The sequence below is a fragment of the Melanaphis sacchari genome, unplaced genomic scaffold, assembly GCF_002803265.2.
Source record: "Melanaphis sacchari strain LSU unplaced genomic scaffold, SCAv2.0 Contig29_pilon_pilon, whole genome shotgun sequence".
NCBI lineage: Eukaryota > Metazoa > Arthropoda > Insecta > Hemiptera > Aphididae > Melanaphis > Melanaphis sacchari.
In genome coordinates, this window is record NW_020271172.1 from 871018 (window position 1) to 892996 (window position 21979).

The 21979-nt window shown below is 26.5% G+C and overlaps 3 protein-coding genes across 5 annotated transcripts; 1 reads left to right on the plus strand and 2 right to left on the minus strand.

Moving 5' to 3' along the window:
* Positions 1-2939: 2939 nt before the first annotated feature.
* LOC112595720 (uncharacterized protein C12B10.15c) lies at positions 2940-3619 on the minus strand. The gene has a single exon (XM_025341020.1). The coding sequence runs from the start codon at positions 3485-3487 to the stop codon at positions 3011-3013; it is 477 nt and encodes a 158-aa protein (XP_025196805.1). The 5' UTR covers positions 3488-3619; the 3' UTR covers positions 2940-3010.
* Positions 3620-3767: 148 nt separating this feature from the next.
* Positions 3768-7884, plus strand: LOC112595719 (anaphase-promoting complex subunit cdh1-like). Its single transcript, XM_025341019.1, has 7 exons — positions 3768-3960; positions 4296-4389; positions 4928-5530; positions 5835-5971; positions 6037-6306; positions 6435-6682; positions 7633-7884. Exons 2-7 carry the CDS (start codon positions 4365-4367, stop codon positions 7820-7822), a joined length of 1473 nt encoding a protein of 490 aa, XP_025196804.1. The 5' UTR covers positions 3768-3960; positions 4296-4364; the 3' UTR covers positions 7823-7884.
* Positions 7885-12253: 4369 nt separating this feature from the next.
* On the minus strand, positions 12254-14973 carry LOC112595726 (lysosomal thioesterase PPT2 homolog). Of its 3 annotated transcripts, none has more exons than XM_025341028.1 (6): positions 14775-14973; positions 14498-14668; positions 13698-13839; positions 13464-13574; positions 12698-13274; positions 12254-12613 (listed from the first exon to the last, which is right to left on the minus strand). In XM_025341028.1, the coding sequence occupies exons 2-6, from the start codon at positions 14624-14626 to the stop codon at positions 12406-12408; spliced, it is 1167 nt and encodes a 388-aa protein (XP_025196813.1). In that variant the 5' UTR covers positions 14627-14668; positions 14775-14973; the 3' UTR covers positions 12254-12405. The 3 variants fall into 3 exon arrangements, with proteins under 3 accessions (XP_025196813.1, XP_025196812.1, XP_025196811.1); XM_025341027.1 differs by having other exon boundaries at positions 14498-14680; XM_025341026.1 differs by having other exon boundaries at positions 14724-14973.
* Between the last annotated feature and the right edge of the window lie 7006 nt (positions 14974-21979).

Below are 21979 nucleotides of genomic sequence, written 5' to 3' on the forward strand. Positions count from 1 at the left end.
GTGCTCAGTTCCTTCCGACCAGTTGTTACCCAAACTCGGTAAATCGCTATACAATTCGTATTAAGCGTATCACCTTGTCAGTGGAACAACTGAACCAAACCCACTACCGTTAATAAACCGTTATTAAGTACACAATTCACGTGGTTTTTATATAATATTATATGCCTTGACTCTTACAGTGTCAGCGTATCGTAATTTACCGCTGCGGCACTGCAAAATCAAAACACATTTTATATATACAAAACAATATAAAAAAAAAAAAAATTTATAAAAATGTATATAATATGATTATTATCATTATTGATAACTGATAAGTAATAATTGTACTATTTGTACTGACTACTGTTGTCTGTTGACTGTTTTACAGTTTACAATTAATTACTAATTAGTGTTTTTATAATTTGTAGGTACATTGAAAATCGATGTTGGAAATATAAATATATGATTGACAGACGATAATTTTTACACATAAATCATAGACCATAGTCATAATTTGTATTCTTTTCAAAAACATCCGATTCGAATCTGCTTCGATTTTTAACGTTCCAAGTGTTGTATTCTTATACATACGATACAATTATTCTGATATGTCCGATCCCCGGCACCGTCCACTGCTTAAACTTGTCTGAGCTCAGATAGAAAATCGGTCATATTTTTGATTGGATAAAGCTCGTAGTGTATTCGAATCTGATACGTGTGAATACATCCATTTAAAAACAAGAAGTTCATATTTCTGAGTAAAAAGAAGGCTTAACGAAACAGACTTGAATAGAATGTGTGTGAAAGAACCTTAAATTGAATCATGTGTGGTTTTCGACGTTTTTGTATGCTCGACTTGACAACAAAATGCATTGCCTGTATTATATACAAGAAATATTCAAATATATATTCCTTACTTTATAAATATTATAAGTGTGTACCTAATATGTGCTTATTTAATCGTGTGTATTAATATAATGTTATAAGTTCAGTTAATCCTCGTTTAAATTTGTATTATGTATTTTTTTATTGTTTCTTAACTATCAGTTAAATCAATTTAGTCAATATTTTACTGAACATAATCACAAATCAAAGTTTAAATTTAATAATTGAATGTTATAAGGTAATAAATGTATATGATTGGTTTAGAGTTATAAGTTTATTTAAAAAAAAAATCATAATGCCTCGTTATGTAAATATAGAATAAATATTATTAAAAAGGTTACTACTAAATTTCAATGACGATTAAAAATAAAATTATTTTAATTAAAGTTGGTTGTTGGTTCTTAATTAATAGCTACTAACTACATTTAAATTTGTATTATTAATTAATAATCAGTAATGTATAATCTATTAATAATCTAATTTAAGTTAACATCAAATAAAATAAATTCAAATATTATTATATAAAAACTTACTTAGAAATTATTCAATTAATTAAATGTTTACAAATAGGTTTTGCAATTAAATTTATGGGTTAACTCACACCCAGTTTATGCCTTGTAACAATTAGAGTTTAGTAATCATTTTGGAACTCTTGATGTATACATTAAATCAGGCATTATTAACCAAAATCTTATAACTAAAAAAATTAATATGTTTAATATAATTACATTAAGTCAATTTCTATTTAGTAATAAAACAATTGCAACTCAGTTGCACAACATTTTAAAATAGCACTTGGAAGAATACTAAACCACTGTTTTTCGTTATAAATAGTCTTATTTTCTATCGTATTGATTAATTTAATAAAAGATACAAATTTGTATTTTCTTAACTCATCTTATTTAGATCAATTAGATCCTACTAATAAATGTCAAATATAAACTTTTTTATGGATTTAACATTTAATTACACATTTTCCGGTAAATGGAAGTAGTTTTTAAGATATAAAGTAAATTTAATACATGTTAAAATCTATTTTCAATAAAAAATTAATTAAATATTTAATTTTAATGCATAAAAATTAAAAATCTAATACAAAATTCCTCAACTTGAACTTACAGGAATTGGAAAACAGATAGTGAAACAAGTTATAAACATTATAAAACTAGATAATTTTGTTAATTTTAAAATGATTATAATTTCTTTTCATATTAAAATATGAAAATAAATCTATATGATTTCTCAAATAATAATCTTATCTTTAAATTTTATAACAGGCAAATTTACACTACTTTTAAAAATAATTATAAAATAAATTAATATGAATGTAACACTTGTATATTTGTAAAATAAAGACATGCAGGTTGATGTCCAGTAAAATTATTACTGTTACTATTCATTATTTTGTTATAATTTTCACAATTATTAGCATATAATGATATTTGGTATTCATATTCAAATAATTATTTAAATTTTTTAAACATGATAACTACATAATATTTTATAAAATGAAAAATGGATGAGTAATGACTATTAAAATATGTTTGAAGACGTTACAAGACTGAAATTCACTGTATAATTATATGTAATAGGTACCTAATAACAAAATTATATAGTTACTGCTTATTTACATTAGATACTTAATAATATTTAAGCACTTTAAATGAGTAATTTTTAAATTCACTTTCTATCAATTGTATCCATTTGCATACATTTTATAGTTTTTATTTAACTTAATATATTATCTTTAATAGTATTATATTTGAATAATATGATCAAATTGAGTGTGTTTAACATAATAACACAAGTGTGTAACATTACACAGTACATGAAATGCTTGTCCAAAATAATTTTTTTGTACATATAAATACTTTTTTATCATGTTATATTAAAACGTACATCATTCCATGTATAAGTTTAAAGCTTTACTAGGTGCACATAAAAAGAAACTAGTTTGAATGTATTAATATATATTTAATAATGTATAATTATATAGGTACTTAGTTGTAAAAATAAACTAAGTATAATTTATAATATTAAATATTAATTAATAGTATCTAAAAATTAGAATGAAATACATCTTTGTAATGAAAAATAAATTGAATATCACGCAAACATTAATGTAGAAACATATAAAATAAAAATGTCAGTCGTTGTTGGTCATAATAGCTTCAGATACCCGAACCCAGTCAAATGCTGACAGCAATGGGTCTTCACGCGTCGGAATGCGGTCCCAATTCCAGTACATCAACTCCTGAGTTACTTCCCCTGTAACTGACTTTACTGTAGCTGTAGAATCATCAACTGTACTATGAGTGGCATCGCTATCCTCGCCGACGCACAATACACCAACATATCCATCAGGCATACTGAGTTTGACGCCTGTCAGTGGCTTACCACGCAATGATGCATGCCACAATGCGTCTTCATCATCCATTGCGGCTTTGTACGGATTAAAATATCGGTCGACCGGCGCTGTCAATGTCTGGCGGTCACCATCTGATTTGGTAGTGTGAATCTTGCACGGCAACAGGTGTACTGCCTGTTGATCACTGCCAACGGCACTAACATCACTGTCTTCTGCTACTCGCTTGTGTTCTGATCGATTGATGATGAGACGCATCGCATGTAGACTCGGAACAGATGAAGAAAATAGTAAATTTAATATAACGACTAAACAAGTCGGTTACAACTTACAGTTATTTTGTTACTGTTGGCCGTTACAAAATACTAAATCGTTCGTTTTTCGTCGATTGGGTTTATATGATATTATTATGATAACGATAGCGGTCGGATGTGATAACTGGATCCGGTGAACTGTGGAGGTACTAACAATCGCTGCCTCCGCGAACGGCGCGTGTCACTTTGTTAGCACTTGGATTTTTATTGCTGATGAAAACGGTAATGGAGAATTACGAATTACAGCTCACATCTGTCGAAGGCCGATGAGTTGTGGTCTCCTAACGGTATAATTACGTACCGCGTCATTACTGTGGTTCAGTCAAGGCGTCTGCTGGAGCGATGACCAACTACAGTCAGTAACCACCGTTCCGATACCACGACGTCGACGTCTACATCCGCGCATATCGCTATCATGTGAGTACCGACTAGTATCGATACATTCGATAGTACAAAACAAACTACAAACGTCGCGTTGTCTAAATAATGTGCGTGCAATGTGCATTGAGAGCGCGGCGACCGAATTTTAAACTTTTTAAAAGTAAAAGTTCCGTCGCCGCGCCGTCCGGTATTATTTCATTATTTTTCAACGACAAAATTATGTTTTCGATATTTTTCCCAACTTTGTTGCACGAGACGTGACGCACTCATTATTATTGTTATCGAAAAGCCTACAGTAGTTATTAACAGCACGTACATAGGCATGTGTTTCGTACCAACGATTAATGTATGTTGGTCATTTTTCTTTATAGCCATCAAGTAAAGGAATTCCACAGCCACCGCAGTAACGACCAGTGATTTTGCTAAGAAAACGCGATAGAATGGCATACTATTACTATTACCAAAGTAAGATACATCTAACAACATAACAGTTAACATTATTGTTATCATTGACAAATTATATGATATTTGTTATATGTACAACCATAAAATTATTCAAATTAAATTTCATATTTAGTGTGTTTGTAATATGGAGTTTTAGAGAAAATAAATTTTGTTTAATGAATTTATAATATACTATAACATAAACATAATTTACATTATTTATATTTCATTGCTATGATAATCAACAAGTATTGGGAATAGACATTTTAACAGCTATACTTACACAGTACACAGGTTATACAGCGATATTTATTAGTAATATTTTAGCCAATTGACAATAATAATATTTGATGAATTTAAAAATTTTTAATACTTGAGTCTATTCTTAAAAGTTCCTTATACCAAATATCATATAATAAATCTAAATGACAATAATTTAAATAAAGAATGAAATAAAATTATGTATTATGTTATTAACAATTGCTAGTACATAAAAGTATAAAATACAAAATGTGTCAATTTCTCATTTGTAATAATTTCTATGTATTTTTGGTTACAGCACCACCCGATCCACTATCACCTGTACCAACCACAGAAGAATTATCAACATCTCAGCCCTCTTTATTAATGCTATCATCTCCATCACAACAACAGCAAATTAATTTACCACTTCTCACACCAATTCTTCCATCAGTTACAACATCAATGTCAATGATGACAACGACTACTACTACTTCCACAGAGCATTATGAACAGCAACAACTACCTACGCCAAATACATTCATTAGGCATTGTGATGACATGGGTTTATTTCATGATTTACAAAACATTGTAGTAATGTCTTCGTTAACTGGACCAACAAATGATACAACTATTAGTACAGCCCCTACGTCTACTGCTGCTACAGTAATAACTACAGCAGCATCAACAGGGCAACCTAATTCTTCAAATTTATTTGACTCGTCGTCAACAGCAATTGTGACAACTATGATGATGGCTAATCCATTTGATGAGACATTTAAACAAGCAGTATTGCAACAACAAAAGAATGAAATTAATCTGTCAGAAAATCTTTTCAACCATAATAATAGCAATGATGGTGATTTAAACACCCCATTCATACCAACAACCACTGCTGTTAACACTTCCAATAACAATACTAGTAAGTGTTAAACTTAGGTAATAATAAATTGATATAAAATATTTCTTATAATTTTTGAAATAACTAAAGATTTTTTTAGCAATTTATATATTTTGTGTTTAAATAAAAACTATCTATCTACCTTGGAAAATTTTTGTTGATTAATTTTAATTGTAAGAAAAAATTCGGATTATTTTGATTTACATTGTCAAATAAATAGAAAAAACTTTTACCATATTTACTTTATTTGTATCTGCTATTTATAACACTTCCATGTGTACATGAGAAATTGGTTTATTTAAGTTTTAAAATAATTTTATTTCAGCTGTAAAAACTTCAACGTCATTAGATATGATTTCTACAACTACAGCAGCAATTGAATCTAATAAGATGAATGCAACTACTGTACCTCAATCTCAAGCAGAACCTCAGCAAAATGTGTATATCACATCAACGGCAGAAGTAGATTGACTTTATATCCTTGTACTAGTTTCATATATATAATTGGTTTTATTTTTGTTTAATAGGCACCAACTAGAAGTGTCTTAGTTATGATGGTGGAGAATCCACAACAACAATCACATAACTCAACTCTCTCTATACAACCTGAACATCAACAACACCAACAAATAATCGATCAGCATAAGTTCATTGTTCCAACTACTACAACTACGACTAGTGATATTGATACAGAAACTATAACAAGCCATGATCAAGATTTTTATGAAGAAGAAGTTGATGTTGAAAATGGTCATGTAATCATTAACGTTGGTAATGATTCAAATACAATTAAACAGGTTAGTATTTAACAATCATTTATTTCTCCTTAACTACTTCTACTATTTTATGAACCAACTTTTTGTAAATAATTTTTATGATTAATAATATCACCTTTATTCATTTTTATGTTTATGGGCAATATTAGGCTTTAAAACAGAATTTATTGGTAAAGCAACTGTTACAAAGACGTCAGAAGTCTCCTCTAATTACTGAAAACTGTGATAAACTTGGTCAACTACTGCAACAGCAGAACAACGACATCGGTATTGTTACAAATACTGATAGATTAGAACATGAAAACTATAATAGTAATGACCAAGAAGACGAAAACTGCAATAGTCGAAAGCAGCAGCTAAAACAGAAACGAAAACAAGAAATGTTAGAAAGGAACAGGTACTTATAATAGAATACTCATACCACCATTTACAATTATTTTTTATCAAAAAATGCCAAATTTTTATGCACTTATAACTATTATATATATATAAGTAAATAATATATGCTCATTAAAATTAAAATTTGAAGAAAAAAATCTAAAATATTACTATAAAAATAAAACCTGACTAAATACATATTATTCTTTATAGTTATAACTAATTTTGTTAAATGATACTTTAATTTCAATAATATTGTCATGATAAGGTTAATAAGTACAAAGAGAAGCTTGAATTAGTATTGTTCATATATAAGGCATAGAAAAAGGTTTTATTAGTTTTAAGGTAGAGAGTTAATCCAACTGTTTTTAACAAGTTAAAGATAGATGAAATGCATTTAAATTGAGAATATGAATTAACTTTAAAATATGTAGTTCATAGTTTTAATTATTTAATTATAGTTTTAAAGTAATGATTTATGAAAACTCGTTGAATGCATGCATATTGTGAAAAACAGTGTTTGGCAACCTATAGGTTATGACCAAAAATTAAGTTTCAAAATATGTATGACAAGATTTTGTTCATAAATTAATAATAAGAAAAATAAAAGTATAATTTAAATTTAGAAATAATTGTTTTATTTGACAGTATTAAGTATTCATTATTTGGCATTGCATTATATTAAAATTAAATGATAAAAATTATGATTATTATTATGACTATATTATGGTATATTTGATTTTTTTTTTTGTTTCTGGTAGTGAGTCACCTACCCAAAAGAGTGTAAATTTGTGGGTCGCCTTAACAATGAGGTTTTGAAATATTGATGTAGAACATTGTATACTATAAAAAAATATCTAATAACTATATTTATTATTGAAGTGTGCAATAGTGTTGATAAAATATTAGTAACATTTACTGTATTAACTGTAAACATAGTAATTAATAACAATAAATAATTTGATACAGATCAGCTGCAAAACGATGTAGAATAAAGCGAAAACAGAGGTGGGAACTACTTTCTGAAGAAAATCGAAAGCTTAAAATCGAAAATAGTCGATTGCGTGAAGCTCTTTCAAAACTTGTGAGCCATAAATGTAGTAATTTACAACAACCAGAAATCATACAAGGAATATTCAAACACAATGATGATATTTAAAATCATATGTTGTTGTATTAAAATATTGATGCTGAAACAAGTAATATTTATTTTATATAATATTATTATTAGGGATTGAAGTTGTATGAATTACATATTTTTCTATTTACTCTCAGTTTATGACAGACCAAAATAGAAATTAATTCTCTAAAACAGAGATTATTTTTAAAAAATTAAAAATGCATACTTCATTGATTTAAAAAAAAAATTTTATTTAAATTTCTTTTAATTTCATATTACCTATGAATACTATACATTTTCTTTTATTACTTTATGCATTTTATAAAATTATTTAATAAAAATATTTTTATATTTTTGATTCTTTTATATATACATATATAGCTTATTTTACTTCTATAGTTTCTGAGTTCTTAATTTTTTTTTTAAAACAAGTTAATGGTTTACTTGTATAAGATTTAATATATAACATATTATCATATTTTCTAAATATATATAAACTTGTAATAAATTGCGAGACTGCATACAATCAAATATTTTTGGAAATCAGTTAACATAAAAGTATATTGTTTTGTTGTTATGTACCAAAAATATTATGTTTTTAAATTTTATTATTTAAGTTATTTAAATTTGTTTGTGTATTATTACATACATACTTTATTTTTTGTCCATAAATCTAATAAATAACTAAGGTAATTTGTTTCATTTTATTATTATTATTTTAAATATTTTTTATCAAAACTGTAATTTGTTTTAAGGTTGATCACTTTTTTCATACTGTTATGCTCAATTTTTAATTTTTTTAACTGTATGACTACATTACAATACTGTTAGATGTTGATTTGTTATAACTCTTTATAATTTTTCCTTAACAGTTATATTGTAAATTGGATTATTTTAATCATGATTATTGACACTAATAATTTTTGTATTTGGTTATTTTTATTTATAAATGACATTTATACTTATCAACATCAGCTAAATAATAAACTAAATACTAATAATAAATAATTATTTTCAAATAAAATAAAATATATAATAATTTCAGAATTTCATAACATAAAAAAAATATATTTATTAAAGTTATTTATTTTCTGATTAATAAATAGATATTACACATTTATATTTTATTTTGTGTAATTGCTTTATTTATTGGACATTAATTTGAATAATGACTTGGGAGAAATTTTAAATCGATGTAATTAATATTATGTTAAATTAAATGCATTTGATAATGCTTAAATTATTGCAATTAAATTATACAACATGTCAACTATAAATTATAAATAATTAATTTTAATTTTATAATCTGTATTTGTAATTAAAATTTAATTTATGTTTATTATTATAACTATTTATCCTATTGTATGTATCCAATTGTAATCCTCCTATGTATGATATATGGATTAATTTACATTAATCAAGATTTTTATTTTATAATTTATTTAAATTTATTTTTTATGTATCTATGTTAATTAATTAATATTTTATTAACCAATAATTGTTTTTCAGTTTTCGTTAAGTTTGTATGTTAGTTATATATATAAGCACTATTTATGTTATTTTTTTCAAAATATATAATTAAAACTAAAATGTGTTCAGCACTCAATAATTGCTAAGATTTGTTTATATTTACTGTAATACTTACTATAATTGATAATGGTTTTCCAATTCATGAACTGGATAATTTTCAGTTATAATTATAACATGAATTTTAACTAATTTATTCATTGATTCTAGATAATGTATGTAGTAATAATTAAAAAAACAATTGAGTATGTTAAGTAAATAAGTGTTAACATTACTACAAATCGATGCTTGTTAACAAATATTGAATACCATAATATGATATTTATTGAGTGTTTATACATAATTGAATATATTTATAAATAAAGAATTTATTTTTACATAGCATTTTATATATTAAGCATACCTATTTATACTACAGTGTACACTGACCAAGGTCTGAGGCTTACTGCTCTATTTGATAATAAATTAATGTAATTTAGTAGAGTTTGAAGTCTTAATATATTGTTTTTTGTTTTATTACTGAAGAGGAGGTTAGTCTACTTATAAAGTACTACCAAAAAGTAACTTTCATTTCGAGGACAATAAATTTTCTAGAGAACATCAGCATTAACAAATTATACTTATGAAAAGAACAAGTGAGAAGAGATAGTATGAGAAGTCTCTTTTTAAATATTCATCGCTTTGTTTTTAACCTTTAGTTACTGTTTTTATAATGTATAAATAAATGCTTCAGTTCTGATTTTTTTTTTTTATTCAATGTTTTTTCTGTGTGAACTATAAAAACAAATCTAGTTTTAATGAATTTTAAACTTAAAGAGAATATATAATTTTGAATTTATATAGGTCAGAGGTTCCAATCTTTTTAATTTGCAGCACTTTAAAGTATTTCTTTTTTTAAATTCAAAGGTACTTTATAGTAATATATCATATATTTATACTTATATTTAATAACTTCCTGTATAACCAATAATGTTGTACATAAATACCATCATATTTTATAAATACATACACTATATTTTTATCATTTTTTTTTTTTTAAATTGTGAAAAATATGTATGATTTATATTATTTGTAATAATTTGATAGAACCCTGGGGTAGCGCAATACTCTAGTTGAAAACCTCTGATAAAAGTTATTAAACTATAAAATATATTGTTAAAGTTATAAAATGAGTATAGTTATACAAGTTAAATTATATTAAAAATTGTAAATTTAAGTCAAGTAAAAAAAATTAATATAATCAATTCTTTAATTAAAGTCATTATGATGCCTAATATTTAAATAGTTTCTATACAGAATACTATGGATCATTTATACAAATATGCATTATGTATAGAATAATAATTTTATTAATATATCATGGATAGTAAATATTTCTTCATTTAGGTAAGAGAGAAAAACATTTATCATATTTTACAATAAATCACCATATGGAGTAAACATTCTTATCAAATTTAATTAATCTACGTAATATTAATACAATTTTGATGTTATTTGAGGGTTTAAATTAATGTTTTGTGTACTTTCAAGTATGACCGTAAATTATAATTTATACTTTAGGATTGATCAATATTCAAAAAGTAATTATATCAATACTTACTATATAAATAAATATCAAACAAATTGTTTTCTCTTTTAATGAATTGATTATTTAGTAGTAGTGTAAATACAATGAAGATGTAAAACCTAATACTATTAAGCTATACATTTAAATTACATACTTTACATTTATTATTTTATTATTTATGAAAATACGTGTGCAATGTACATATTATACAATTTCTATGCAAAAAAATTAAATGTGCAAATAATGCAAAGGCGTGTAAACCTTTAACATTTATAGGATAACATTCGATCACTTACATTTCTTAACAAATAAAGTATTAAGCAGGTATGATAATTTTGCCAACAAAAAAACAAGGAATCACTATTGTTTTATAAATAAAATAAGGAACACGTATGTCATAGCTTCTAGCCTGCTGATTCCCATCAACTCGCATGATGAAATGATATCCTTGAATCCTTCAAGATTTTAAATAATTAAACTGGCCAGGATACAGAAACTTTTATTTTAACAGGACAAAACTTAATGAGATGTTTAATTTGATCATAACTCATAAGTATTTTAAGAATATAATAGTGATAAAAAAATACTTTATTGTATAAAACATATTTTCAAAATTTGATATAGATATAAAATATATATAAATAACATATTACATAAAATATTTATAAATGTACATATTTTAATGTACTATCTATACTAAATTTAACTTTGTTAAATTTTTTTTTACATTTTTCGGTTTTTTTTTTTTATAACATAATGATGTTTAAACTAGCTAGAATTAATAAACTATATTCTCTGCATACACAAACAAATATATATTGTAGTCTTAATCTATAATATCAGTTACCAAATATGATAACGGAGATCAATTATGTTGTGAACAATACAATTGCTTAGCCAAAGGTCAGTTTTCCTACAAATTTTACACCCTATGTTGTTTTTTGTTAATTAGCTCTTAATTATAAGGATATGTCTTAAACTAGATGTAGTGGTTAGAAATGTAGTTATGTTGGATAAGAATATTTTTTAGACTTAAGTATTATTTTATTAGCTAAATTGGAATGATACTAAAGTTAAATGGTTGATCTCAAATGTACCTAGTATTTTTATCATTGTAGAGTATAATTTAAGAAGAATTCCATAAATTTACATTAGTATCATGGAATTTTTTTTTTCATCGTACGCATGAGTCAATTTTAACCATAAATACGTATAAAAGTAATTAAGTTTTATATAGATTTATACATCCAAGACGTATTCTTTTACTCAAACTTGAACAAAGTATAATAATGAAAATCTCAATAACAACTTTTTTGCAAATTAAAAATATATTTAATTACAAAATAGTTAGTTATTAATAGTTATAGTAAATACAAATACATAATTTCAAAAATATAATAACAATGTGGTTAAATAGATAATATAATATTTATAGACGTGTTTTGTCTTGAAAGTCCTTTATCTCTTTTTATGTAACATACCACTGCTATTATGACCCACTATAGCATCACAATAGACCGACCCAATTCTAGTCTAACCATCCAATTATGCATTCACGGAGTACCTTTTCATTGCGGTGCCACTCGTGATGATTGACCCTTGGCACAGTATATTCAATCAACCGACCCGCCATGTCTAGCTGATGTATTCCGATTGGATCATTATCACTGTATATGTCATCTTGTCGCTCTCGCATTGGTATCAGTTTACCAGATTTATCCAGTACAGCAAATTGACTGTAAAATGTAAGACTTTCATTATTAAACATACCTAAAATAATTACATTTCTATTACATAATTATAATGTAAATTATGAGTACCTGGATTGCCATGGCGAAATAACCCCATCGTCAGGCCCACCAATTAATATCAGTCGCTGCAGTCGAGTCAGGCCCAGTTTCTTGGTGTTAGGGTTAGACTTGTTACTATTTTCTGCATAATAGTTATCATGGGCTGCGACTACAGCCATAACTGTATCAACATCTGTTGTAACATTGTTAGCATTACTGTTGTTGCTGTTATGACTTTCAGCAATTTTAACAGTGGCGGCGGAGACTGCTGCTATAGCAATACTAACACGTTCTTCAATTTTTTTTGGTGAGTCATCATCACTCTCTGCTTCATCTATAATTTTACCAATTACTGCAGCAGATGTATTCACCGTCTTTGTTCTCAAATCATCATCGTTTTGTTGTTGTAAATTCAAATCACTTGAATTCTGTTGTTTAACATTATCAATAACTGCAAGATACGCACTGTATTTAAGGTAAAGGTCCCTATGCCTGGGATCATACCAATAATTAGCTACAGACAGAGCTCGTTGACCCAATCGAGTGTAGAACAATTCATATGCAGTGCGTGTTGTCAGTGCAGGGAACATTTTTGTGAAACACTCGGCTACAAAATTATAATAAAAAAATTATTATTAATATTTTTTTTTCAGTACCTATATTATGTTAAATAAACAAGTAAAGCAACAGCACCAGGAAATGAACATAACTATAGAGTTGATACATACATTGAAAATTAAAATTGAACATTGCAAAATATTTATGCTGTGATTTTCTTAATTAAAAATACACATACCCCCATATTGTCCTCCTTGAGGTGAGCTAAGCGATATAAATGTCCTGACATTATGCTCAGCACCATATTCTTCTATCATGCCCCTTGCTATGAGTCCACCTTGAGAGTATCCTAAAAAATTTAAACATAAATGTATACATCTTTCAGCTAAATTTGTAGTATGTAAATCAAAAATAAATATAATAATGTATACCTACTTGCATAAATATATATACATATACAAAACATATTTACCTATAACATGAACACCTTCTGGATGCAACGAACATATTTTTAATAAGTCATCAGCTAACTTCTTTGTCTGTCGCCACAATGGTTCCAAGCTAGCCAAACCACAGAACCTATCAATGACATATGTTTTGGTACCTGGATGTAACTGTTAAGCACACAAAAAAAAATTATATTAACATTTTTATGATTGGCAGATTTTTAACATGATTATTACAAAAATTTAACAGTATGTAACTGCCATTAAATTAATTATGTGAAGTATTTGAATAAAAGTAATTTATTACTTTTCTTAGTGAGGGAATAATTTTAAATTATATAAAAAAAATATAATCATGATACAACTAAAATTATTGCACACAGTTATTCTATAAAAATTATAAGAAATAAGTATCTTTGAAAGTTAATAGTTGAAATATTATATTGCAAGTATAAAACATAATTATAAAATTATATTTAAGTTAAATACCTAATTCTAAATACTGATTACAAAGTTTTTTTTTTTCGTAGGTATACTTTATAGAGTATTTGAAAAATAAACACTTCAAAAAATTTTTAATGTACCTATTCCAATAATTCTTAAATACATTAATGAAACAAGTAAATACAGATAAATTCATACTGTTTGTGTAATAATTTTAAAATTAGGTAATTTACTAATAATATTTATAATTATGAGTTATGAACTACTAAGGACTGAATATTGATGGTCTACATTCATAGACAGTAACCATTATAAATTAATTATAATATAGCTAAATGAGTTAGCAGCATTATCAAATTAGGAAATATATCAAACTTCTCACTTCAGCTATACGAGCAGCCAGATGCTGCATTGTGCTGACATCACCAGTCATTAAACCATGCACAATGACTACTGGCCTGTACGGCTGCTTTGACGCTGATGTATTGTTGCATTCATTTGATTCGCTCATTGTCGTGGAATTTGCTAGTTGTGTTTTAACGTCTCCACTAAGCTACAATTATTTCTATTAATAACAAATAATTAAAATAATTTTTGGTACGACTTACAATCACTAATTTTACTCAGGCAACAAAAATAAGAAGTAAAATGATCCTCACCACTGACTACTGACAAAGTACGTCTACTAAGAACTAGAAAGTGACGTAAAGTACAAAAACACAAGTTACTAGGTAGAAACTACTAACTAGAAAGACTAGACGATATTTTTTCGGAGTGATTAGGTAACTTTACTAGTAGTATAATAATATTAATAATTAATAGTATTACTATTTACTACAAAAGTTTACTGTTAGTTATCTAGTTATCGTCATGAAATAGCTTGACTAACTTTGATAACACTTTGACGGTGATTAAACAAAATTGTGTAATTTAAGTTGCCTATTTTTACTAAAAAAAGGATGTTTGTACAATTTATAATATTTCAACATTGTACTTATCCTACTTATCTGGTTATCTGTATAGTTATTACTTGATAGTATTTATTATTATTTATTTAATACATTTATTTAAATATGCACCGTTTAATCGCTGTATTTTCGTAATTCAAGCAAAAAAACTTGCTGTCTTCTAGACTTTGTGTACTACAAAATAATTAAAAATCACATTTTAAATTTTAAAAATGTTCAAGCCGCCGCCTTTTCATGGTCCGCGTAATCGCGCAGTGTATTGAACTTTTCGACGACCCCCTTTTTCTACAATCGCGGCTTTTGTCGACACCGCGCTCGCTCGTCAATAATTATTTAGTGTCTTCAGTCCCTTTCCGTTAACGTTTGAGAGTCGGGTGTCGTATCTCTCCGTTTTGGCCGCCTTTTGGTATTTGTACGACTTGCTGAAAATCACTCTGGCCGTTAGACATGTGTCACTAATAATACCTCCATTATATTAATATCGTGAAGTGCCGACGTCGTTTCACGATCATCGGGCCTCGTATTCGGATATTTTCGTACCTTAGGCTTTAGTGTGACCTATTGTAACTGTTGTGATCCGTGTGACGCATATTATTTTTTGCTATTACCGATCTTTAATATATTTTTTAAGTCGTATGTAGTGCGACATCGTGTCGCGGTCGTCGGGAATATTATTATATTGCATAATATAATTGAGGGGCCTCAACGCAAAATTTACTTTTCCCATTTTCCTAATTTTTCAGTATTACAGGTTTTCTATTTAAGGTATTTGAATTGGCGTAGAACACACCCTTGGGTATTAAAAATATCTAAACAAAATTCTTATATTGTTTATAAATTCATTAATTTCCAATTTAATTTATTTATTGTTTTTTTTAAAAAGCATAAAAAATTGTTTTCTGTAAAGTACATTTTGTATTACATTTGGAAAAGCACGTTTTATAAAAAATATGAACAATTTTAAACAAAACGTGCCATTTCTGAAAAACGTACATTTTGTAAAAAAAAAAACTATTAATCAGTCCGTTTTGATTTATCCTTAAAATATTATAGAAAGACGATGAGATAACGTAAGAAATCAAGTTATTGAGTACCTATTTACTATTTGTTGTTCAGACCACAAACTAAAATATTTTAATTCGTGGTTCACGCGCAATAATTTTTTTTTCAATAAAATATTATTTATTTTCATCATACCAGCACCAGGCCATTTCTTATATAAGCATACCAAGCCATCGGGCGTTATACAACCACTACATATAATATATGAATTATGAACAATATTAAATAACCTGCGGATAATCATTATTTTCTGTTTTACCTATTTAAATTTGTTACATTACAATATGTCAAATGTTTAAGTTTAAATGCTTAAAATAATAATAGATTAAAATTATTATTATTATACTCGAGAATCACAATACAAATAAGTATATACACTATATATAATATAAATTATATACGTAAAATGTGGCACTATCGATCCTTATAAATATATTTATATTCAGTGATTACACAAATTATTACCCTTCATTGCCCATCTATTTGGACTGCTTATTATCGGTAACGGCTGTTAGCAGAAAATTAGCCGCAGACGAGTTGCCAATACCGACATTATCGTGCATCATAAAGGTTATTGGTAGGTGTAATTTTATTATTATTTTTGTATATTATTATTACGTGTTTGTACTTTTAAAAAAGGTCTTAGCAGTCACAGCAAATTTATATATATAATTTAGACAATATCAGTTAATATTTAAATATCATTACTTTATTTTACATTACATATAAACCTTTATTCTTGACTCTGTTCATATTATATATATAAACCTTGTATTCTAAACCATTGTACGGTGCTATTTTTCGAATGTCCAGTCAACTGCCAGCTAAGAGCTCAATAGTATAAACATAATATGTAAATAATTATAAATATTTAAAACTGTAAAACCATTGCTATCTTTTTAAACAATAACTTTATAAATATCATATTATTTTAAATAAAATAAAATTTTTTTTAAGTTTGAAAAAATGTATAAAAACCCTTAGAAAATGTACAACTAAGTTCTACAAATATTATATGAAAATATTTGTTGAATTAAAAATCTTTAAAATATATAGGCATAAAACACAAATTATATTAACTTAACTTAATATTAAAATAAAGAATAATAATTTAAGTAATTAAAATTGTTGTAATTCAACAATAAATTATGGATATAATAAAATCATATTTTACAGTATCACAATAGCTTTTACAGAGTGTTTAAATAATAACAAACTATTACCCATTTAAATCTTGACCCGCATAACCCACAATATCACTAATCATAAATATGACATACTTAAATGAACAACTAATTCTTTTTTTTCATGATAATCATATGTACTTTAAAAGATTTACTCAAATTGTTATTGATAAGAGAAGTACGTCTTTTGAGTAACATGGTCTTGGATGTTAAAAAATGGTAAATAAAACCAAAATAAACATTGAGAAGAGGATATAAGTAGGCAATGATGATAAATCTTTTGTTGTTGGTTTCAAGATGATCCATTAAATATTGAATGTGTTATTCACAAAAGAGTGTTTTACATTTATAAATGACTATTATAATTAACAAGAAAAATGTTTAATTGATGTTAAAAAATTGAAAAGAAAGACTATATGAACATTCAGTAGTCAATCCTAAAGTAAGAGGTGATGACAAATCTCTTGATGTTGGCACCATGATAATACAATGAATATTGAATGTTCTATAAGTAATCTAATGCAAATTTTAAAACAAAAATACTAATTGTATATTTTTTAAATTACCTAATGCTTATACTACTAGGTTTTATTAAAATAAATTTGTTGTTCATTTCAAACACATTGTCCAATCAAACATCAATGTAGTCCATATTATTTCAATCAGTAACTGATAAACTGACATTCATATGTGTAATGGTAAGCTTCCTTAAATTAATAAAAAAATGTTATAATATACAAAAGCATTTTTAATCAAAGAAAACTTACAATTAAATTGACAACAATATCTAAGACGTGAACAGGCACAAACATGAAGTTAGTTGCATATAACATCAATACAAAACATACAAAATGTCAATACAATTTTTACACTATCCTAATTGTTTATACACTTTATAACAATTTGAAAGAAATAGATTTCATCAATTCCTTATTTCAGTCATAATTCATCTAGTTTTAATATTCACTTTAACCCAACTATATCGCATTAGACGCATGTCATGATAAAATAATGTATATTATACTGTTATGGGCTACGAGATATGCTAATAATATAAGTAAATATAATATAATATGTAATATTGCTAGAAGTATTAGCAATAGTAATATAGATATATATATATATGTGGCCTAATAATTATAATATATACGAGATAGTAGATTCATATTTCTATGAATCTTGTTTTTAAAAAACATCATAATAAATATATCAAAATAGCAGTCGTGTGACGAGGTCTTTTAAATATATTATTGCATTTCCACGAATTGCCAATTAAGAACAGAAGACATCCTAGAGATTGTTGTTTTCAAGTGTGTAAACAATTCCAAGAATTAATATGAATTAGAAAGTTGTAGACTACAACAACAAGAGACTTCTTTGTATATAAGGGAGTCCAGAGACCAACAGGGACAGATGTACCAGAGCCACGAAGACCTGAGCAACTTCACAACACTCGGCCACTTTTTATATCAGTTACATGAACTTTATTTATACGTAATAAAACATTTTTGTTCTTAAGAGTTGTAAATTTCATTTAAATAACACCCTGGATCTGGATCTGATATTGGCATGCAACAATACATATAAAATGCATAAGATTAACACGCATTTGATCCTTCTGCTAAAACAAAAAAAAAAACTATGATTTCTTAGAAAGACTTGATGAAACAACAAAATGGCAAATATTTAAACTAAAATAGAGTTATAGATGATAACGGAAAGCGGCCAGCAATGACTAAATTTATTGTACAGTTGAGTAAGAGGATTCAAACATTTTACGAAATTAAAAAAAAAATGTTCATTGTATGAAAGAATAATACAAGAAGTACAGCAAATTTATTTAAAAACCATTGACCATTACCTGATTCTAACGTCAAAAAAAAAAAAGGGGTTATAAATAAAAGTATTGAAATTGTATAACAACAACTGATTGTTGATATCATTATGTTGTTTTATGTAAAACGTTTAAAATATGGTACAACATTTCACAGTGTAAAAACATAAACTAAATAGACTGATCAATATAATTATGCTAAAGAAAAAGACAAAATGAAAATTTTTCATGATAATCTGACAAATTTGAAAGAATTATTTGGGATTATTATTGAAAAAAGCAGTAAAATAACGTGGTCTCGGATGTTAAAAAACATTAAATGAAACTAAAATAAACATAAAAGAGAGGTTCTAAAGTAGAAGATGATGAAAAATCTTTTGGTGTAGGTTTCAGGATGATCCAATGAGTATTGAGTGTGTTATTATAAAAACACAATTCAACATTTGTATATGACCATTATATTTGTACAATTGAAATGATATTAAATGTTAAGAATTAATAAAACAATAAAAAAAACCAAAATGAACATTAAGTAGACTATTCTAGAGTAAATAAGTGATGACAAATCTTTTGGTGTAGGATACAAGATGATCCATTGAGTATTGAATTTTTTATAAGTAATCTAAAGTAAATTCTAACACATTTATAATAACATTATTGCAATACAGTTGCTTAATATTTTAAACCTAAATTTATATAAAAATTATCAGATGTACTTTAAAAATTGTTGTCTTATGGCAAAATATACATCAATGTAAGCTATAGCATTTCCACAAATATAAGATAATCGGACATTCCTATATACCTATCAGAGAATACTTACAATTAATTTAACAAAAATATCGTGTTTTGTGTTTTGACACCAAGTTAGTGATCAAAGAATAGGCAATGAAAATCTTAATAAAATCTTAATGCTCACCACTGGCACATTCCATAAATCTTACGAATGAGATTTAATCGATCATGAACAGGCACACACGTGAAGTCTGACGCATATAACATGCCGCTGAATAGATTTCAACAACCTTTTATTTCATTATAAAATTAAAATATCATATTTGACACATGCATGAACACATAATAAAGAACTTACCTACTTTAAATTTCGATAATAAATCACCTCCTTTCAATGCTATCTTGAACACAACAAAATAGTGTGTCTCAAAGAATGAAGTATACATTGAACATTGAACGTTCAAAACGCATAAGAATAACATGCTCTTGATTCCACTGCTAAAACCCAAAAAAAAATTAAAATAATTTGTTACTAACACATGAAGAAACAACAAAATGGCAACCGTTTAAACTAAAATAGAATTATACATGATAACGGTAGGCGGCAAGCAATGACTGAATTTATCATAGTTGAGTAAGAGCATTCAAACATTCATGAAATTAAGAATAATGTATTCACCGTATCAACGAATAAAACTTACTATAGTTAGGTTAATTAATTTAAAAAACATTTACAATTACCTACTTTTAACGTCAAGTACACCGGAATAAGAAGTACAAAAGTATTCAAACTGTATAATAAAAAATGACGTTTGATATAATTTACTAGTCCAATGATTAAAATACGATAAAACGGTCCTGGTATACAACGAAAAACACAATAATCAACGACGTAATGTTAAAAGCAAAATGAAAAAAAATATAACACTTATATTTCTTCTTCCTGTCAATATGATGAATAATGAATGACCGATTTAAATTATTATAGATAAAAGAACTTTGTCTATTTTGATAACATGGATTAAAATATTGAAAACACTACAAAAAAAAAAAAAAAAAAAAACTTAAAATGAGTAAACCTTCTAGAGTAAGAACATTAACGAAAAGTGGGTTTTGTTTCAAAATGATCTAATGAATATTTTATCATGGTATTCACCTTTCAGTTTTGTAGGAGTATATTGTGGATTATTTTTAGCAAAATAAATTATATAATGACTTCAAAAAATTATTTAAAAATACAAACTGAACAGAGAAAACATACTTACAGAGTAAAAAAATACGAACAATCTTTTGGCGTAGGTTTAAAGATGATCCAATGAGCATTGAGAGTGTTATTAAAAAAACAGAATTTAACATTTGTATATGACAATTATCTTTGTTCATTTGAAATGATATATAACTTTAACACAGCTTCAACGAGAACTATGGTATAGAATTAATAAAAGAGTGAACCCACAGATAGCTGCTCACGTCTTATTGGTGATTTGATGGCAGACACGCGACCAAACGCGTTTGTTAATTTAAAAAAATACGGTTTTTAAGAAAGAAAACAAGATTGATATTTATTTTCAGCTAGGAAAAAAAATAAATAAAACAGAAAGATACGGCACTGTCTGGTTGACAGTCTGTGTAAAAAGTGTCATGTAGTTGGGGTCCGTTACTCATCCAGTGCTATTTTTCATTCCCACCCAAAGAGGCCTTTACAGCATTGGTGGGAGAGATGACAATATCAGGACTTTACCCATGGTAGTAGTGATGATAGAGTAGATCGGGCACTGAAGTGCCGGTACTTTATACTGGCGACCATTGCGTACCGTGTTGACTTTAAGAATTAAAAAAACTATAAAAAACCAAGATGAACATTAAGTAGAATATTCTGGGGAAAGAAGTGATGACAAATCATTTAGTGTAGGTTGCAAGATGATCCAATGAGTATTGAGTGTGATATTAAAAAAACAGAATTTAAATTTTGTATATGCCTATAATACTAGTACATTTAGAGTGATAAATGTTTTTATGATTTAAAAAAAATTAAAAAAAAAAAAAATTAACAATACGTAGACTATTCTAAAGTAAATAAA